This window comes from Malurus melanocephalus, unplaced genomic scaffold (assembly GCF_030028575.1).
Source record: "Malurus melanocephalus ecotype Western Australia unplaced genomic scaffold, MMel_1.1 scaffold_22, whole genome shotgun sequence".
NCBI classification, from domain to species: domain Eukaryota; kingdom Metazoa; phylum Chordata; class Aves; order Passeriformes; family Maluridae; genus Malurus; species Malurus melanocephalus.
This window is the reverse complement of record NW_026623254.1, coordinates 1,944,996-1,959,227: the sequence shown is the minus strand read 5'-3', so window position 1 is coordinate 1,959,227 and position 14,232 is coordinate 1,944,996. Positions and strand designations below refer to the sequence as shown.

Below are 14,232 nucleotides of genomic sequence, written 5' to 3'. Positions count from 1 at the left end.
GAAAGTCTGATAGATAAACAAGATGATGCTTTTGGCTATCCAGAGTAGTGCAGACACTGATCTAAGAGTATGGAGAGGATGTATTAGTTATGGTTCTAGCAACTGTTATGCCACGGAATATATGTGTGTTTTTAAAACTTATTCTTAGGCTTGAGACTAAGCGTTTTGCAAACAGGCAGCTCACACATMCCAGTAGCTGGCTGGCTGCTTCATCAGGGTTGATAGCAGTAGGCACCTATTTCATACTTTTTCAAATCCTTCTTTGCTAAATTAGCAGGAAAAAGTTGCTGCAACTTGGAGTTCACTGTGGCACTGCAGTGGAACTCGCTCACCTTTCATCTTGGCAGTGGCAGGAACGTGTGGGGTACCTGTGTATGAGAGGCTGCTGGCTCCCTTTCTCTCGGTGGCTTTCCTTTTGGCCCACCCGGGGCAGGGGGAAATTTTCAGTKCCAGCAGCATTTTCAGGCTGCTCTCCCTGCTGAGCCCCAGCCAGGGTTTGGGGAGGCAGAAGAATGGCTGGCTGTGGGGATCAGATTAAAGGGAAAAGGCAGGATTTACAGCCTTTTTCTACTTTAATGTATTTTACTGTTTCACCCTGCTTTTTCAGGCAGTGCTGAGCAGGGACCTTTTTTCCTCCGTTCAAAAGCCGGGTGGTTGTTTTTGTTTGAGGGGCAGAAGGGATGCAAGGAAATCACCTGACTCCTTAAGGGATGATCTGGACTTTCTGTGTATCTCGAGGCTCATGAAGATAAGTTGTTGCATATCACCTGGCAGCTAATAACATCCTGAGGGGGAGGGGGTGGGGAGCGGTGTAAATGCCAGAGGAGCAGCCCTTGTTACTGTTACAGGAGAAGTTTTGTGGGGAGCATGCAAACCAGCTGCATAGCTTGGGTGCCCTGGTGCCTCAGGAGTGCTTGGTGGCAGGGAGTAAATCCCCCAAGAGTTTTGGCCAGTGTGTGAACTAGAAAAGAGGATGCTGGCTTAGATGAACCTGTCTGGCTGTATCAAAAGCAGTGAAAAATTCCTTAAAAATTGTTTTCCCAGTAAGTTTTGAAATCTTTGCAGAAACTTTAGCCAAGCAGTCCATTCCAGATTTTGGCACTCATCCTTTCCCTTCCCSGTGCTCATGCTGAGCAGATGAGTGCAATGGCCAGACCTAAAATGAAGAGTATCTACAGTCTGATCTCATCCTCCCTTGTTGCCTTTGGCTGGAGAGGAGGAGGAGCTTTGAAATCGGATTATTACTTCGAGCCTCTTGGCTTTGGAGCTACAGACTGTTCCCCACGTTGCCAATGGGCTTAAAAGCTTAGCAGAACTCCCACTAGGTACCCAGGAAGCCTCTTACCGCAGGAGATGGTGACACGGCAGGATCAGCTGTTCTTTATTTATCGTGCTGAATTTTCTGGGGAGGGACCATCGCTAACCCACTGGTGTTGTTTCCAGAAACAACATCAAAACAGGTAGTGCAGAGCTGATGCTGTTTCCCACCAACAGGACTGTCCTCACCCAAAGTGCTGTGTAAAACATTTGCTGAAATATTTAGTCTTTAGCTACTGGTAGTACGTAGCCCATAAATGGGACTGCTAAATCCAGCATATGTGAAGAGAGAGAGTTTGGCGTTGTTTTGGTTTGGTTTTACTGGCAAGGTACTGCTGGCATGGAACTGCAAGAGTTTAACAATATGTAATCTATACAATRTTGTGGGCCAGCTTCAGAATGGTGCCAATCTCTAGCTTCCACTCACCATTCTCTTCACTCTGTCTTCCTAGAAAAAAACAAAACCAAATTCTAAACCAGTAGTTTAGTGATCTGAATGCATCTGATACTCCACAGAAGTGCAGTTATTGGGAGAGGTCCTCTCTAGGTGATAACAAATGATACCTTTCTGAGGGTGAGGCAAACAGGATGCAATTCAGACTGTGTTTCCTCTCACACTGTTGTGTTTGAGGGTTATTTTCAGCTGGAGGAGTTGAACTGGTGGCTTGGGCAATATAGTGGTCAGCCACTTTGGGGTGGGGGGGAAGGAGGGCAGTGTTTTGGTTTGGTTTGGTTTTTCTTAAGACCACAGTGACAATACTTTTCCCATAAAGGCATAGACCTCTGATTAGAAATTTAAGCAGACTGGTGTTAGGCTTGCTTTTCTTGTTTGCCCTTCACAGGCCTCTTGGAAGTCTTCCACAAGGTCTGCRAGAGGTCTGCAAACCACAGGCTGGAGGTTCTGCTGAGCCTGAAATTTTCTGTAAAGCCAGCTCAGTGCCCAGTGCAATGCTTGCCCCTCAGCCAGCGTAACYGGTTTATGGTAAATGGCATAGATTATCTGCACTGAAGGAAGAGGGGATTATTTTCAAAGGGAGAAATTATCCTTTGGAGGGAAATAGCACGATCTCCAAAGGCTCTTGCTGCTAATAAAACTGCTGAAAAAGAAAGATGATTGCAGTGGCATCAAATGTCAAAGCTTATGGCTTCTCTCTTAGCCCCACCMCTGGGTGAAGCATACCCGTGGTGTGGATGCTGGGGCTTGTTTTAGTTGGGTTGTCTGTAAAATTGCTCTGCATGTGGGTGTGTGCCTCCCCTTTCTTCAAAGGTGCTACCAGGCTTTTCTGAATGTTCTTTAAATGCTTGGATACTCTGGAATGGCAACTACTCTAGAGGCATAAAGTACTAATACCTAACTACTAAACAGAAACTAATCACTTGTTACTTCAGAGCTTCAGACACACCCTGTCCATCTGAAAAGGTACTTTGCCAAGGGGAAGAAATGGAATCAGTAGCAGTTTTACATCTTTAAAGTGCTGACAATGCATATATTCATAACAAACGTAGTTCTCAAATCACTTGCAYTGCAGGCAAGATGAGCTAGGAGGAGAAGAAAGCATTATTAGCYCTGGTTCGTGGCTGTGGGGCATGAGGGAGATGGGATTGATCAGTCTGAAATCTCTTTTCAGTACAGTTTAGCCACCCAGCGTGAGCTGCTCGTTTTTGTTTGTATTACACAGCAGTGAAAAATTCCACTTGGAGAGCAAGGAGCRGCGTGCTGTGCAAATAGGGGAGGGTCCCTGTCCCAAGGGAGAGATCAGGCAGCAGGTTAATGTGGRTGGAGAACTCCAGCTGTTCTGCTAAGTGGGGTAGGTGGTAGATAGAGAGCATGGTGGTCTCAGAGTTGTGAGCATCCTGATAGAGGGGGGAAAGGAAGGCGAAATGTTGGCTTGCCTGTAAACCAAGCCTGASCAGAATGTCCATTGGCATTGCAAACAGTTTGCATTTGCAAACCTACTTAGGCCGAACTGAGCAGAATTCTATGTTTGTTGCACCCCCTTTCATAGCTGGAAGGAGCTGCTGGAGGAGAGGATGGCTGACATGACCCCTGGTGCTGCTGGCACCGGCAGGGAGTGTGTGGGATTTGTTCTTTGCAAACACCCATAATGTGGAGGCAACACGACAAATTCTCCTTGGCTTTCTGTTTATAGCCGATCTCTCTCATACAAAGCTGTCATCTTGCACCTCTTCCTCACCCTAGTGCCGTTATGCCCTAACATTATGCTGCTCTTTACATGTTCTAAATAGCCTTCAAAGTCTACTCTCAGAAAGTTGAACAAGGTAGAGATTCTCMGAAGGCACTGACAAGCATTAAGGGAACCTGAAGAAACAGGAAAAGGGAATACCTTTGCTGCCCTTGCTTTATACCCCTCCCCAAATGATAGTCCCCTTCTTCCCCCTTGACCTCACACACACCAGAATGGAGCCTGAGAGAGGAGCTGGGACTGTGGTGACGAGTGTCATTAACCTCTTCCCCTCACAGCCCAGAGCTACTGTAGAAGGCCAGCTCATGGTCCTGAGGGTGAGGTAAAGATGATGATGTTTCCATGAGGCAGCCGCTGACTTTGTCCCCACTGCCTGGAGCTCAGGGAGGGCATTTAGCACCCRTTTTCCTTGCTGTGGAAAGGAAAGGCAGAGTGAAGAAGCTGGGGATCCTTTTAGCTTAGAARCCTTGAAGCCTTGGAGGATCATAGGGAGGGAGGACAGCCTGCAGGCTCCTGCAGGACTGTGGGGAAGCTGGGAGAGGTGCTGCAGAGGTTATCCAGCTGCAGACTTGAATAACACATAGTGTTTCCAAATAGCTGCTTAAAATTAAGATGSCACTTCTGGGGAACTCCATCAGGACCAGGAGTCATCACTTCTTTCTGAATTTATGGCAGCCAGCTAAACACACTGCTGTTTGCCCTTGTAGGGTATTGTGGCCCTAGGAACACCCCTAACACCCCTCAGTGCCCTCCTGGCTTGTCACGCAGAACACAGCACTCTCAACAGGCCTCATATTTTGGAAACTATTTCCATATGATGGCAGGAATCCCAAGCAGGGAGAGCRTGGCACTGGGCTGCAGGCAGCATGCTGGGTGCTGGGTGAGGGCTTGGTTCTCTCAGGCATTCTGAGTCGGTCCTGGGGGCTGAGCACACCAACAGACTGAGTCATGGGGKTTGGCAGAGCAGCTGGCTCGTGGTGTAGGATCCTGCCACCTCAGCTCTGAGACCCTGTCCAGGGAACATTGCTGTTCATTGCAATGACCTGCTGCTGCTACAGATTGGCTGGGTGTGTGATGGGGCCAAAAGGAGGGTGCTACACTTTCCTCTCTGCTCTGGGAGGAGCAGTGGTCCCTTCCCAAGTGTCAGCATCGCCTGGGACAGCGGACCCTGTGGTGGGGAGGACAGCAGGAGCTTGTACTCAGCGATATGAAGTACATGACTGGCTTCACACCCGCAGGAGTGAATGGTGCCTCATGGAAGCATTTCAGACCTGCAGCTGACTTTCCATCTTCCTGCCCAATCCCAGTACTCTTTGGCATGTTTGCCAAACTTTTGCACAGAAACCTGTTGTAAATAATTATATGTGAGGAAAAAAGAACATCCTGACTTGACTCAGTGACATCATTGAAATTTCAGCGCACGGGTTGCRTCCCGCTGGTAGCTTTTGGTGATCTCCTAAAGCCTCTGCAAAAGCCTGTTGAGTCACTTTGGAGCATTGCAATGGAAAGCTGATAACGGCAGCAGTATGGAAATAGAGCTGAAGGGATTGRGGTTTTTAAACTGATGGCTAACTTGGACAAGGCTTAGCTGTGCTTAAACTGGTTATGTCCATCAGATTCAGTTATAGATACAGCTCCAGCACAGAAAGAAACCTTTTAACTGTAGTCTTGTACCTCAGCACTCAGCCTGCACACACTGGGCTCTTGCAGGTTTGGAGGAGTCTGTCTTCTGAAATGACGGCTCCAAACTTTGTGAGGCTGCCCTAAGCTCAGACAGCTTGCTGGAGCAGGAGCTGCAGGCKGGCTGGCTGCTTTCCACAGCTCAAAAAGCAGCGCGTGCAGCAGYCCCGCGGTCACCCCAAGCTGGCTTGGTGACAGCGGTGTCGCTGTTGTGGACTCATTTGTTTACTTTCATTGGGAAAGTTGACTATTCTCCCTCTCAAAAATCTGGGCAGATATCAAAAAGGCATCCAAAGCACCGTTTGTTTCAGGCTCTCAGCCAGTGGGGTTAGCCATACCTGCCCAAGTGCGGGGTGTGGGGCAGGGAGCAGGTGTGGGACAGCGGACACTTCTGTCCCAGCCCGCTTTCCCAGGGAGTGGGGAGGGACGGCTTGGAGCCCTCACCCACCCCCCTCACCCTGCTTTGGGCCAGTGCTCCTCCTGGGAGAGGTGGTCACCCTTGCTCCCAYCCTTGCTCTGGTGACTGCCTCTTCCCAACAGTCCTTGTCTGACTCAGGGGGGATTTAGTACCGGGCTGGGGGGAGGGAAAGACGTTAAACAGGCTTTTCCCTAATGAGGTGTGACGCCAGCTGGAGAGGGGGAGAATCCTGCTTTTCTCCTGTCTGTTGCTCTCTCCAGCTAGAGGAGGAGGAGATGTGTGTCCCCCCCTTTTCCTCTGCTGATTTGCTGCCTCTTCTGTTTCCTTTCTGTGCTGTCCCCAAAGCGTTTTGGCAAGGTTCAGATTTCTGTGCTCACAGCTCAGTGCTCAAAGAGAAAAGGGGAAAAACAAAAGGATTGGAGGCGTGGGGAGGATGGTGGCCGGGAGGAAGCTGAGCCGCTCRTCCTGGCCAGGCTGGAGGAGTGTGGGGATGGGTGACTGGGGCAGGATTTGCCCTTAGGACCAGGGGGGGTTTAGTGGCCTCTTTCTGCTGAGAGTCCCTGGCGTCACTTCAGCTACCTCTGTTTAGATGGGTTGCTTGAGCACTGTGCTGCTTTGCTGTCTGTTTTGGGAGGAAAAGGAAAAATCCTCCTGCAAAATGTGGGCTGAAGCATTAGGTGAAAACCTGAGGGGATACTAACTCTTTGTTCATGTTCCAGAGATGTTAAGGATTGCATTGCATCCTCCTGGTGTGTCTGTCATTCCCACAGCACTCTGGGTGTGTGGGAAGAGTCTAGGATTTAGGTGTTTYGGGACAGGAAGCTGGAGAATCCAGTGGGATAGAAAATTGTGACCTTCAGCTAAACAGGGCAAGTGGACCCAACCCTGGGTTCATTGTTCAAGCCCTGTGTTCATGCATCAAGTTCTTCTTGCTGCTCTTACCCTTTTGTCACAAGSAGCAATAGTAAAATGTAGACAGAAACAATGCAGGACAATGTCAGTTTCTTTTTTTCCAAGACAAATAATCATGTAACACTCGGACTGTGCCTTTCCGGTAACATTCTGGCAGTGTTACTGTCAGCAGGGACCAGAGGATCAGGATGGGCTCCAGGAAGCACCCACAGCATTGGGGAGCACAGTGCAAGTGTCTTTTCTACAGAAGCCCTGACAGCCTGACGCCTGCCAGGAATGGACCTTCAGTGGCCCTGTACTCTGTGTGTGCTGATGAATCTTGGCTTGTTCCTGCATGGCACTGCCAGCCCCACATCACTCTGTGTGCCCAGAGCCCCCGATAGCCAGTGGCTGTGAGATCGGTTTGGGTCAGGTCCCCAAACTGGTGTTACACCTGCCATGAAGACAAGGACAAGAGGACCCTTCTGGGAGAGAGGAAGCAGCAAGAGAGGGGGGAAACAACCCAGCCAGGGGTTTCCATCCCTGCCCAGGAGATGGCATCTTGCCCAGTGCCCCAGGAATGATCCCCCACTCCTGGGGTGACCCGCCAACTCCAAAAATGTAAAGGTCACTCTCGGGCCTGGAAAACAATGATTCCAGATAGGGGCTATCTCAGGCAGTTGTGGCCACTGCTTAAGRAGTGTTAGTCAAACAGCAGGCTGAAAAGGCTCACGGGAAGCAGTTTAAATATTCCTTCATACAAAAGGCTGTCACATCCTAGCAGGGGCAGAACGCTGACTGACAGCTTTAATGCACAAATGTATGTGGATGAGGGAGAGGCTGAATTCAGGGAGGCATCTTGGAGACTTACTTTCCCCCTGGCTTTTATTCTGGGTTCTAATGTAATTTTTCACAAGCTGAGAGTTTACTGTGGTAATGTGGTAACACACCTGGGATGGTTTAGTGTATCACTAAACATTCCGTGATTCTAAGTGAATTCACTCTGTAATTACTATTTATATAGCACRATTACTATTTATACAACAATCATATCACTCTCTCCAATCTATGGCAAGCAGCAACTGCAGTTTTTGTATTATCTTGTCATTAAGGAGGGTGCTCGTCTGGACGAAGGGAACAGGGATTCCTGGTATTTTCCCTAGCTCTGTRGCAGGGATGCTTTGTCAGGCTTTGGCTGCACACTGCCCTTTCCTTACCTCCAGTTTCCATATTATAATAGAGGCATTTAGTACATTCTTCACAGGGCAGGTGTCAGGCTTCACTCCTGAAGCACTTTGGATGTTGCACAAGAGGTAAATAAGAGCAGTGTTGATAATGAAAATATGCCATTAATACATTTCCAATAAAAACCTACAAGCAGCATTTAAGCTGCAATCTGTTATCAATAATTTTATTACTGCAGTTGCTGCGGTCTAATAAAAAAGCACTTTCTCTTCTTTATTGGGTAAGTGCCAAAACGTTTATCCTTTATTCTCTGGCTATTAACCTTTATTCTGTAGCCATTAGCTTAGCTATTTGTGTAACAGTCTGTTGAGTAACATTCAAGTAGGAAATTTGTATTCAAGCCATTATTTAATCTGAAACCCAAAAAGAATAGCTTCTTATGCCTATATTGTTTATCCATATTAAATCTTGTTACTTGTTACTATTAAATCTTGTTTACTGTCTCTATCACTAGCTGTATGCTAGTGATGATAAGTCTTAGAGAAAGTGGATTTTTCTTACTGTGAATAATTTTCTGGCATACAAATAAAACTGTAATTAACCAAATAATATTTGGAAAATAAACCTTGAAACTTGCTTGCTGCAATAAAGATATTTCTCACAACATGTGCAAAATTTGTAGTTAACTAAATTTCAGGAGTTTATCCTTTTTGTGGATCAGTTTCTGCCCCACATATTTGTGAACTCCACTGCTGAAATAAGCTGTGGTACTCTCCATCACAGGAKTGAGAGGATTGAGATTTTGGGTCATGATGGCTGACATCCCTCCATCCTTTTGTTCTCTCTTACTGGAGTTGGAAAAAAAAAGTAACCCAAAGAGAATTAAGTTAATAATCAAAATGCCTGCTCTTCTTTGAGGGATTTGCTTGCTAGCTTTCAGTCATTTCTTGCAATCCATCTGAAACTGCTACTTCTGGGTGTAAGTGGCTTTTAGGGCCACACTTTTCTTCTAAATTGAGCTCAGCAGCCTTAGTGAGTGGAAGTAAAGCAGGAGAATGAAACTGTTGATTCCTGTCCATCAGGTGAACATGTGAGAAATCATGCCTTTCCTATTAGGCTGTAGTGTATCTCAACCTCACTGAACCCTATTTTTCTCCATCCAGACARAAGCATTAGTCTTCTGGCTGGAGAGTGACATTCAGTAAAAGCCTTTCAAGGTCTTCCCATAAACTCTTGCAGTGAAGAGGTAGTAGGAGCAGTTTTTTAATGAGGAGGAAGGTCGGTTTACCCCATGTGTCTGCTGCTGTACACATAGTAAGGCTGTTTGGGTCTTTTTGGTCCTGTTGAGCTAACGGTATAKTCTAAGGAATTAGTTTAATGGTTGGATTTTTTTTTTCTCCCCTTTGTGCTCATTAGGAACTGGAAGCTGCTCTTCACAGGGACGATGTGGAGTTTATCAGCGACCTGATCGCTTGCCTTCTTCAAGGTTGCTATCAGCGCAGAGACATCACGTGAGTAACCTCACTCTATGGCTTAAGCACTTTGCAAGGGGAGCTAATTAACACGGTGGTGGGGATGTTTCACGGCTTTAGAGTGATGACATGGCAGTGATCAGCAGCCACCAGCAATCAGGCCAGATGCTTCACCGAGTGGAAGGGAATTCCAGTTCTCTTGGGTTGAGTTGTAGGCTGTTAATTGTACAGACCTGTTAAACAAACTCCTTTGTTCAGATGCCGTGCAGAACTGTGTTTGATGATGTGCTGTAGCACTAGTGCATGCRGTGAACGTTCACATCTGCTGTGATGCTCTGCTTGGTCAAATTAGTGATTAAATCATCACATATGTTTTCAACATTTATATGTATCGCATTGCACAAAACTTGCTGCTCTGCAGCCACCTTACTTGCATGGAAGATCCCATTGCTTTACATAGGGGCAATTGTGATTATTTTCTTAGAATTAAGAGGAGTATTGGAATCACTTCAGTTGCTGGATGTTAGAAGGTGATTTGACGTGCTCTCTTGAAGTTTTGACATCCAGAGACACTTTGTTAGTGTCCACTAAAGCAACCTCCCAAATGGAGACATCTGTAGAGCATCATTCTTTAGAGGACTGCCACTGGCACAGCGAAATGTGCTTCCAGTGATAGCAAAGGCTTGTTGCAGTGTGTTTTATTTGTTTTTTTGTGGGTCATGTTAATAGCAAGGCGTAATTGTGGGGACAAAGACAGCTTGGCAACACATGCAGTCGCTTGGAAACAATCCTGYTCCCTTAAGATCCCCCTGTTGTGGAGAGCTTAGGCTGGTGCATAGGCATAATCATAGGTGCTTTCATTGAAAGCTCTCTTTCTAATTAACTGATTATGTTTAAAAAATTTATATAGTTTATATRCACACACACAYATATATGTATGTATATATACATATATATATATGTATGCCACTTAATTAAGTTCTCTTGAATTGCTGCATAGACATTCAGCATCAGTGGGTATCAGGACCTGAACCAGGCAGCTGCACTGCATTTACTGTCTCCAAATCAAATTGATGAGTAGATTGATTATAAAGGGACTGTAAAGTCATAYGTATCTTCTTCATGAAAATGGCCACAGAGAACATATACCTGCTTGTAAACATACAGCAAGTTTATTTCTTCATACCAAAGCCATSACAAAGTAGTGGCTCAAGTGTTTTGCCCTCCTGAACCATCTCACCCTTGTAGCAGTAGCAGCAGCAGATTTGTCTTTGATKAAATTCATAAATTCTGCATTGTGAGGTACTCCAAAACTCTCCAGATCTAAGAGTGTCCGCTTAGTGATTGCTCTGTGTAATTGCCTCCCCTTCTGCAACTCCTTTAACTAAGAAAATTCAGGGATAAATCATGGGTGGGTTGCTGGCCACTGGCTGATTGTCTGTCTGTCTGTCTGTCTGTCTGGGGAAGGTCACACATGTCCATGGCAGCTGAGCAGTGTGTAGTTGTTCAGCATTGCATTGTGCCTGTGTTTGGGTATCTTGGAGATTCAAAATCTGCGAGGAGGTAATGCTGTTGCAAGGGAAAAGCTGGTACCCCAGCAATGGCTCTGGCCAGGGTGCACAAGCAGCACAGGCAGGTACCTGTGGAGCTGTGTGTCCCTCCTTACACCAGAGGTGCCCTGGGACACATGGGACTGTGAAGCCACATGGTGAAGTTGTGAGAACTTGCATCTCACCCAAGCAGTTGTGCTGGAGAAAGCATGAGGTCCCTGAAGGAGAGCCAGCTGCACCATTTCTGCATCACCTCCTCCAGAAGGGGGTTACCTCGTGGGCATGGGGATAACCAGGAAAGAAATTTCTGCAGAGAGATGTGGAAGAGAGCGCAATAGGAGCGGTGAGTGTGGTGAGAACAGTTTAGGGAATATTTTAGGAAAACTGCTGAAGCTACTGGGGTGTTCTAGGTGAGCTCTGGAGCACTGTAGAGGAGGCAATGAGGGAGGCTACCTGGAAACAGAGGGAAAGGTACTGTAAGCAGAGGGATGTCATGAAGGAAGAAGCATTAATATGTAATCTAAATATGAAAATCTGTAGATAAATAAGAATAAAGCGATGTCTTGGATACACTTCTCTGAAACAAACTTGCCACGCTGTTTCACACTTAAAATCAACTGTGGAACATTTATCCAAAATCCTAAAGCTCTCCATGTTCCTTACATGTTTCCTTCCAACAACTTTTTTCCCTCTAGCCCCAGTTCAAGATGCAAAGGTCTTGGCTGATGCACAGSTTCCCTGTTGTACCTTGTTTTTTTCCCAGTTAGTGGTAAGGAGCTGGGCTGTAATTCATTTTGTGAGTGCTCAGCAGACAAAGACATGCAAATGTAAGAGGCAGAATTTGTGTRGMKTTTAGACTTGGCTTTTCACAGTGGMYCAGGACTCCACACTTTTCTGTTGCAGATAGATAAAACGTATCTGTCATGAGTGGGAAAAATCAGCAGTGTCACAGATCGTCTTGGTGGTGTTACTGCAGCATCTCTCCAGTCATTTGTACCCTGCATCCTCGTGCTGAGGCTGTGAGCTGTTAATACTGAGCCTGTAAACTTTTGTTCCCTGTTGCATCTCAGAGAGAAAGGCAGGAKCTTGTTCTCATGCTTGTTCTTGGGCTGGGGCACTGTGGCTCAAGTTTGCCTATCTCTCTGAGGGGTTTTGAAGTTTAATTAGTTTTGTATCAGGTCTTACATCTTTGATGGCCGAAATGTTATCTGCCTCTGCTTTCTCACAGTCTGTCTGGGAGCAGCTTGCAGTTCTTGTCACATCTGTTTTGACGGCGTGCAGGACTTGYGGCAGAGCTGGGCTGCCTGGCTTTAATCATGCATCATAGAGGGGTATAAAACTGTCACATACCTTTGCTAATTATAATGTGCKCTCAAGTAATTTTGGAAGTGGCTGAGAGCCCTTCTAATGCCCAATTTAACATGCTCTAGTTTGATTTGCTTTTCATTCTTTGGAAAAAAAGATTAATACTTTTGTAGGGTTCTATGATCCTTGGTTTTGAAATAGAGCAACTTTGCCTTGGTTTTGATATTATTGATGACAGACTTTAAAAAAAATAATTACATGCAAGAGAGACTACTTTTTACCCTTGTTTGGTGGCTAAGGAGTTGAATGTCTGGTAACACAAGACTTTCTTTGAGTTATGGACATTTGTGTTTAACTACAAGAGACAACTTAATGGGATGCTAGGTGATYTTCTCCAAACTCTTATTTATGATAACCTAGCATAGCTGTTTCGAATGAACCCTCCATTGACCTGGTTCTTACTGTGTTAAATACAATAGAAGGACAGAAGAAAAACCAGTTGTCTGCATTTCTGCATCTTTAGCAATGACCCTGTATCTGTCCTTGYCTGGCACCTGGTGGTTTGAGCACTTGGCCAGGACAGTTTCCCCRTTGCTCTCCTCTTTTTATTCTGAGCCAAAATACTCTGTGTCGTGAYCTGCAGCTTTTGTTGTTTTATAAATACCCCTCATAGTATCCATATACCATCTGTACCATCTGTATCTAACTGCTAYGGGTGCAATAGGTATCTGAGGCATGGTTTGGTTTTATGCCAGTGGGATTGCCCACAGATTTTTCCTGTACCCAGCTTTTTTGCACAGGTCTTAAAATGTTGTCTTTTCCTTTAATTGCTTCAAAAGGCAAATGCGTGGAATGTAGGGAGGCAGAAAACTCTTATTTGAATTTGGGGGTTATAAAAAAATTAATAAAAATTAGGCAGTTTGAAAAAATCCTGGTGCTTGCTTCAGATTCTCTCTGCTATAAATTGGGTAACTGCATAGTCCCTAGGGGCTGCCACTTTAATTCCAGCAGGAAATGTGACTTGATGACTTGTATGAAGACAGGAAGATCAGAGCTTCAGCTAACGGCAGCGGCCGCAGCAGGAGCCTTCTGCAGCTGTTTTTAAGTAAGAAGTGATGGTGTGACATGGATGTGTACACTCAACTAAAATATTCCAGAAAAGCTCCTGCTGTTCAGCTTTTCTTTGGGGGGAAACTCATTCTTCAGTGTTCTGTTATTGCGCTTTTGCTGTTTTTATAATGTGATGGCATAAAAAGTTTCAATAACTTTTTCATATTTCTTATTGGGAGGCATTTTGCATGCTGCTACTTTGTCTCAAAAAACATCTTAGCTGCTTTTTCTTACATTTTGTTTTTTCAACATGCACAAAGGCCAGAATGTGAGGAGGAAGAAAAACAATATCTCTTGCTTTTTTTTCTATACCCCATGAGATTCTTTTCTTTTTTTACACCTCAGGAGATTGGTCCATCATTGCAGCTGAAAACTCTCTAATTGACTTCTGTGGCACCAGAGGGGATTTGCTTCCTTAGGAACCTCAATTGTTTTTTTCTTGTTATTTCTTCCCTAATGCACTGGAATTTTTTTCTTCCCAAGTGGATCACTGGTTTTGCACCTTAAGCTCTTTTGGGATCTGTAAACTATCTTCAGTGTCTTTGTTTTGTAGTTTGCACCTGGTTTGTTCTAATAAGGATAATGAGAAGATATTCCTTAACTCCTCTTCCCTTCKCCACAATTGTCTTAATTATTTCTTTCCTATCCTTAGTGGTGGCATTGAGAAACACTCCCAGTATGGTATCTGAAGAGCTGTATTTCCTATTTGTTGAGCTGCCAGTCAAGAATACTGTGTCTATTCTGTGTATTTTCTAACACTAGTTCTGTAATCACTTATTTAAGCTTTCATCAAAAAGAGAGAGAAAGCATCTGAAATCTTCTAACCCACTGAGGCAGAGTATATGTTTCTGAGGACTGTGTTTAATAGCTCTGGGTATTTTGCTTCTTCCTTCTGCTTTGTCATTTCAGTCTATCTGTGTCCTTTATTCCATGTGCCCATCATTGTCCTTTATGCCATGTATCTATACAGGCTACTTTGGGGATTACCCCAGGTCTCATATTTTAGTAAAAGAGACCTCAGTAAAATGCTTAGCTTCTCGAAATCACCCTTCTGCGTTGTGCCTACATGAGCTGTGTCCTTCCAGAACTGCTGTTTGTAA

General features: G+C 45.3%; 1 protein-coding gene across 2 annotated transcripts in view; it reads left to right on the top strand.

The window, feature by feature from the left end:
* Positions 1–14,232, top strand: part of LOC130588980 (chromatin remodeling regulator CECR2) — a 101,509-nt gene that overhangs the window by 40,499 nt on the left and 46,778 nt on the right. For both annotated transcript variants that reach the window (XM_057390042.1, XM_057390043.1), the window contains exon 2: positions 9,112–9,206. In XM_057390042.1, coding sequence (XP_057246025.1) covers positions 9,112–9,206 — 95 coding nt within the window. The remainder of the gene's footprint in view (positions 1–9,111; positions 9,207–14,232) is intronic.